This window comes from Nyctereutes procyonoides, unplaced genomic scaffold (genome assembly GCF_905146905.1).
Source record: "Nyctereutes procyonoides isolate TBG_1078 unplaced genomic scaffold, NYPRO_anot_genome, whole genome shotgun sequence".
Taxonomy (NCBI): domain Eukaryota; kingdom Metazoa; phylum Chordata; class Mammalia; order Carnivora; family Canidae; genus Nyctereutes; species Nyctereutes procyonoides.
Genome location: NW_026575125.1, coordinates 22,775,132 through 22,780,016, shown reverse-complemented (window position 1 = coordinate 22,780,016; position 4,885 = coordinate 22,775,132). Strand labels below are relative to the sequence as shown.

At 45.5% G+C, this 4,885-nt stretch overlaps 1 protein-coding gene across 1 annotated transcript; it reads left to right on the top strand.

Moving 5' to 3' along the window:
• Nucleotides 1-1,087: 1,087 nt before the first annotated feature.
• On the top strand, nucleotides 1,088-3,439 carry LOC129517847 (serine/threonine-protein phosphatase 4 regulatory subunit 3B-like). The gene is made up of 2 exons (XM_055337992.1): nucleotides 1,088-2,597; nucleotides 2,757-3,439. Exons 1-2 carry the CDS (start codon nucleotides 1,088-1,090, stop codon nucleotides 3,437-3,439), a joined length of 2,193 nt encoding a protein of 730 aa, XP_055193967.1.
• The last annotated feature ends 1,446 nt before the right edge of the window (nucleotides 3,440-4,885 follow it).

Below are 4,885 nucleotides of genomic sequence, written 5' to 3'. Positions count from 1 at the left end.
CGCCTCACGCCGGACGCGATCCAGAGGCGCCGCACGCCGGACGCGATCCAGAGGCACCTCGCGCCGCACGCAACTCTGCTGCGCCTCGCGCCACAGGCGACCCAGAGGTGCTTCAAGCCACAGGCAACCCAGAGATGCCTCACGCCGCACGCGACCCAGAGGCGCTTCACGCTCCTCGTGATCTAGAGGTACTTCAAGCCGCACGCGACCCAGCGGCGCCTGACGCCGCACGCCATCCAGTGGCGCTGCACGGCGCACGCGATCCAGAGGCGCCTCACGCCGGACGCGACCCAAAGGCGCCGCACGCCACAGGCGCCTCTGAGGTGCCTCGCGCCACACGCGATCCAGAGGCGCCGCACGCCGGACGCGACCCAAAGGTGCCGTACGCCACAGGCGATCCGGAGGTGCCTCACGCCACACGCGATCCAGAGGCGCCGCACGCCGGACGCGACCCAAAGGTGCCGCCCTACGCCACAGGCGACCCGGAGGTGCCTCACGCCACACGCGATCCAGAGGCGCCGCACGCCGGACGCGATCCAGAGGCGCCTCCCGCCACACGCAACTCTGCTCCGCCTCCCGCCACAGGTGACCCAGAGGTGCTTCAAGCCGCACGCGACCCAGCGGCGCCTGACGCCGCGCGCCATCCAGTGGCGCTGCACGGCGCACGCGATCCAGAGGCGCCTCACGCCGGACGCGACCCAAAGGCGCCGCACGCCAGACGCGACCCAAAGGTGCCGCACGCCACAGGCGACCCGGAGGTGCCTCGCGCCACAAGCGATCCAGAGGCGCCTCACGCCGGACGCGACCCAAAGGTGCCGCACGCCACAGGCGACCCGGAGGTGCCTCACGCCGCACGCTCCGCGCTCGCAACCCAAAGGTACTACAAGCCGCACGAGACCCAGAGATGTCTCACGCCACACGCGATCCAGAGGCGCCTCACGCCTCTCGGGATCCAGAGGCACTTCAAGCCGCACGCGACCCAGAGGCGCCTCATACCACACGCGATCCAGTGGCGCCTCAAGCCACAGGCGACCCAGCAGTGCCTCACGCCGAGACCAGGGTCGGGGACAAGAGGCCAGAGATCACCATGGCAGATAAGCGGCACCATGTAACACTCTACTCACTGAACCAGGACCAAGAATGGGAAGAACTAGGCACCGGACACATCTCTTCCACTTACGTGGAGCGCCTCCAGGGCGTGTCTCTGCTAGTTCAATCTGATTCCCATGGCTCACTAATCTTGGAGTCGAAGATAAATTCTAATACGCCTTATCAGAAACAACAGGAAACGCTGATTGTTTGGTCTGAAGCAGAGAACCATGGTATGGCATTAAGTTTCCAGGACACTGAAGGTTGTCGCCAGATCTGGGAAGATATTTGCCGGGTTCAAGGTAAAGACCCATCCGTCGAAATCACGCAAGACCTCTTGGAAGAATCTGAAGATGAACAACTGGATGACATACTGGAAACTAATACTGTGCTTGTCCTGCCTAACTGTGAACTCAGTAAACTTGAAGAGATTTCTGACCTAATTACCTCTATTCTCCTTTCACCGATACATAAGGAAAGACTGGCTCTGATCTTAGAAAATGAGGCCTATATTAAAAATTTGCTGCAGCTGTTCCGCGTTTGTGAGGACCTAGGAGACATCGCAAACTTACACTATTTGCATGAAATTATTAAAGGCATCTTACTCCTTAACAAGACGGGTCTGTTTGAGATCCTGTTTTCTGCTGACTGTATCATGGATGTGGTGGGATGCCTCGAGTATGACCCTGCTTTGGCTCAGCCAAAAAGGCATAGGGAATTCTTGACCCAAAATGCAAGGTTCAAGGAAATTGTACCAATAACAGACTGTGAACTTATGCAAAAAATACATCAAACATACAAGGTGCAGTACATTTATGATATCCTTTTGCCTATACCATCCGTGTTTGAAGAGAACTTACTCTCTGCTCTTACAGCTTTTATTTTCCTCAACAAGGTCGAGATAGTCAGCATGCTGCAGGAGGATAACAACTTTTTGCCTGAAGTGTTTGCACAGTTAAGGGATGAGACTATAGATGATGATAAACGGCGTGAATTGCTATTTTTCTTCAAGGAATTTTGTGCTTTTTCTCAGACATTACATCCTCCAAGGAAGGATGAGCTATTCAAAACTTTGACAGAATTGGGAGTTCTTCCTGTTCTTAAAGTTGTGATGAGCATGGAAGATGTGCAAATAAGGTCAGCTGCTACTGACATATTTACTTACCTTGTGGAGTATAGTCCATCCATGATTCGAGAATTTATTGTGGAAGAAGCCCAGCAGAGTGAAGACGGTAACCTTTTCATTAATTTGGTAATTGAGCAAATGATCTGCGACAATGATCCTGAGCTAGGAGGTGCTGTTCATCTAATGGGACTTCTTCATGTTCTACTTGATCCTGAAAACATGCTAACAACATCTAATAAATGTGAGAGAAGCGAATTTCTGAATTTCTTCTATAAGCACTGTATACATATCTTCATAGCACCACTTTTTGCCGCCACTGCTGAACGTATACATGAAGAGGATAATACAGCTGGATCTGACCAAAACAACAGAAATTGCCTCAATAATTATCAAACAGCACAGCTGCTTTCTTTAATTTTAGAGCTGCTCACATTCTGTGTGGAACATCACACATACTACATAAAGAACTATATTTTGAGCAAAGACTTGCTAAGAAAAGTCTTGATCCTGATGAATTCAAAGCACACTTTCCTGATCTTATGTGCTCTCCGCTTTATGAGAAGGATGATTGACCTTAAAGATGAACTTTATAATTCTTACATCATCAAGGGAAATCTCTTTGAACCAGTTGTCAGTGCTTTCCTGGCTAACGGAACTCGGTACAATATGTTAAATTCTGCTGTTATTGAGCTGTTTGAATACATAAGAGTGGAAAATATCAAATCTCTTGTTGCACATATAGTTGAAAATTTTTATGGAACACTTGAATCGATTGAATATGTTCAGACATTCAAAGGATTGAAGATTAAATATGAAGAAGAGAAAGACCGGCAAAGTCAAATACGGAAGAATTTACATTCTGTAACGTATAGTAAAATATTTCACAGAAGTGCCAGAGTCTTGGAGAAGAAGGAAGAAAGATGTCTTAAAGAAAATTCAGAGGAAAGAGAAGCGGTTAGGCCACCACTGGAAAATGATTTTCAAGGTCATTATGATAAATTTGTGGAGACTAAAAAACCAAAAGAAAATGAAGACAGAGTAGATCTTCCTAAGACAGCAACTTCTGGTGGCTACAAAATCACCTCATCCCATTCTGCTGGTATGGCTAATGGAACAAGTAGCCTGAATGGTAGCAGCATGGTTGGCTTAGTGAATCGTCCTGATGAAGAAAAAGATAAGGAAGAAGAGACATCTCCCAGGAAAAGACAACATCTTAACCTGTAAAACCTTTAGGGGAGATCCTCAACATTACTAAACTCTATGTTATGAAAGTTCTGTAAACGTCAGTTAGCTGAAAAGTCTGAATCCAAAAGCTTTCTTATTTGAACTTATAAGTATACAATAAGTAGTAAAGATGCTCAGTGTCATCACCTAGGAGGGTTTAGTTCCATAAAAACCAAACTTCACGGAATTAAAAACAACAACAACTAACCAGAACCTGAATGATAACTTCTTTGCAAGAAAAATCTTAGTTTGGGGGGAAGGAAACAGGTTGATAATATAAGATGAATGTAGTTTTGTTCTATGGCTTTATTTTAAAAAAGAACTCTTAACAGTGCAGTTGTAAAGCCTGTAAAATTACTTGGCCCGATGGTTCTGGCTACAGTTTGCTTTGCTTTGGTTGCCTTTTTATGCAATAAAAATTCATGTTTATGCGAAAAACAAAGTCCACTGTAATTAAAAAAAAACTGGAGCTATTCACATTTCTGTGAAAATTAAACACAAATTCAGCCTCTGGGTAATTGGAGGGAAATAACTTACTGTGTGTATTTTCATGAATAAAAAAGGAAGCTGGATTCAAAATGTGCAGTTGTTAATTTAACTTTTTTTTTTTTTAGATAAGAGATGCCAAGAATCAGTCCAGTAGTATTCCAAAAAGGTGTTCTCTATTACCTTGTTAGTGGGTAGAAGAGAACACTTTCAACTGCCAGATGGTGAAACGTACTTTTGAAGGTATTTCCTGACTCATTAATCAAGTTGTGTCTGTCTTCAGAGCAGCAGGTTAAGTTTTAAAGTACAATTTACAAAGTCCAACATACAAAAATAGGGGTGAATGAAGTGGCATTTAAAATCTAGGAACCAACTGGAGGGTATTATGCTGAGTAACTGGAGGGTATTATGCTGAGTGAAATAACTCAATCGGAGAAGGACAAACATTTTATGGTCTCATTCATTTGGGGAATATAAAAAATAGTGAAAGGGAATAAAGGGGAAAGGAGAAAAATGAGTGGGAAATATCAGAAAGGGAGACAGAACATGAGAGACTCCTAACTCTGGGAAACGAACTAGGGGTGGTGGAAGGGGAGGTGGGCGGGGGGTGGGGGTGACTGGGTGATGGGCACTGAGGGGTGCACTTGATGGGATGAGCACTGGGTGTTATTCTATATGTTGGCAAATTGAACACCAATAAAAAATAAATTTATATTAAAAAAAGTTTTGGGGAAAGTTAAAAAAAATAAATAAAATCTAGGAACCATTTTGGACCAAGAAGTAACTTAAGTGTCGAATTCCACCTACAGTCCCTGAAGTGTTTTTTCTATAGTCAAACAAGGGTGGAAGATGAAAGGTGCTTTATGAAAGAGTGAATGCGATGAATTTCTCAAAATAGGTTGTAGCAAAGAGTTAAGAGGATTTATTTTTAGAGGAACAAGTTGACTGTGTCCATTTTTC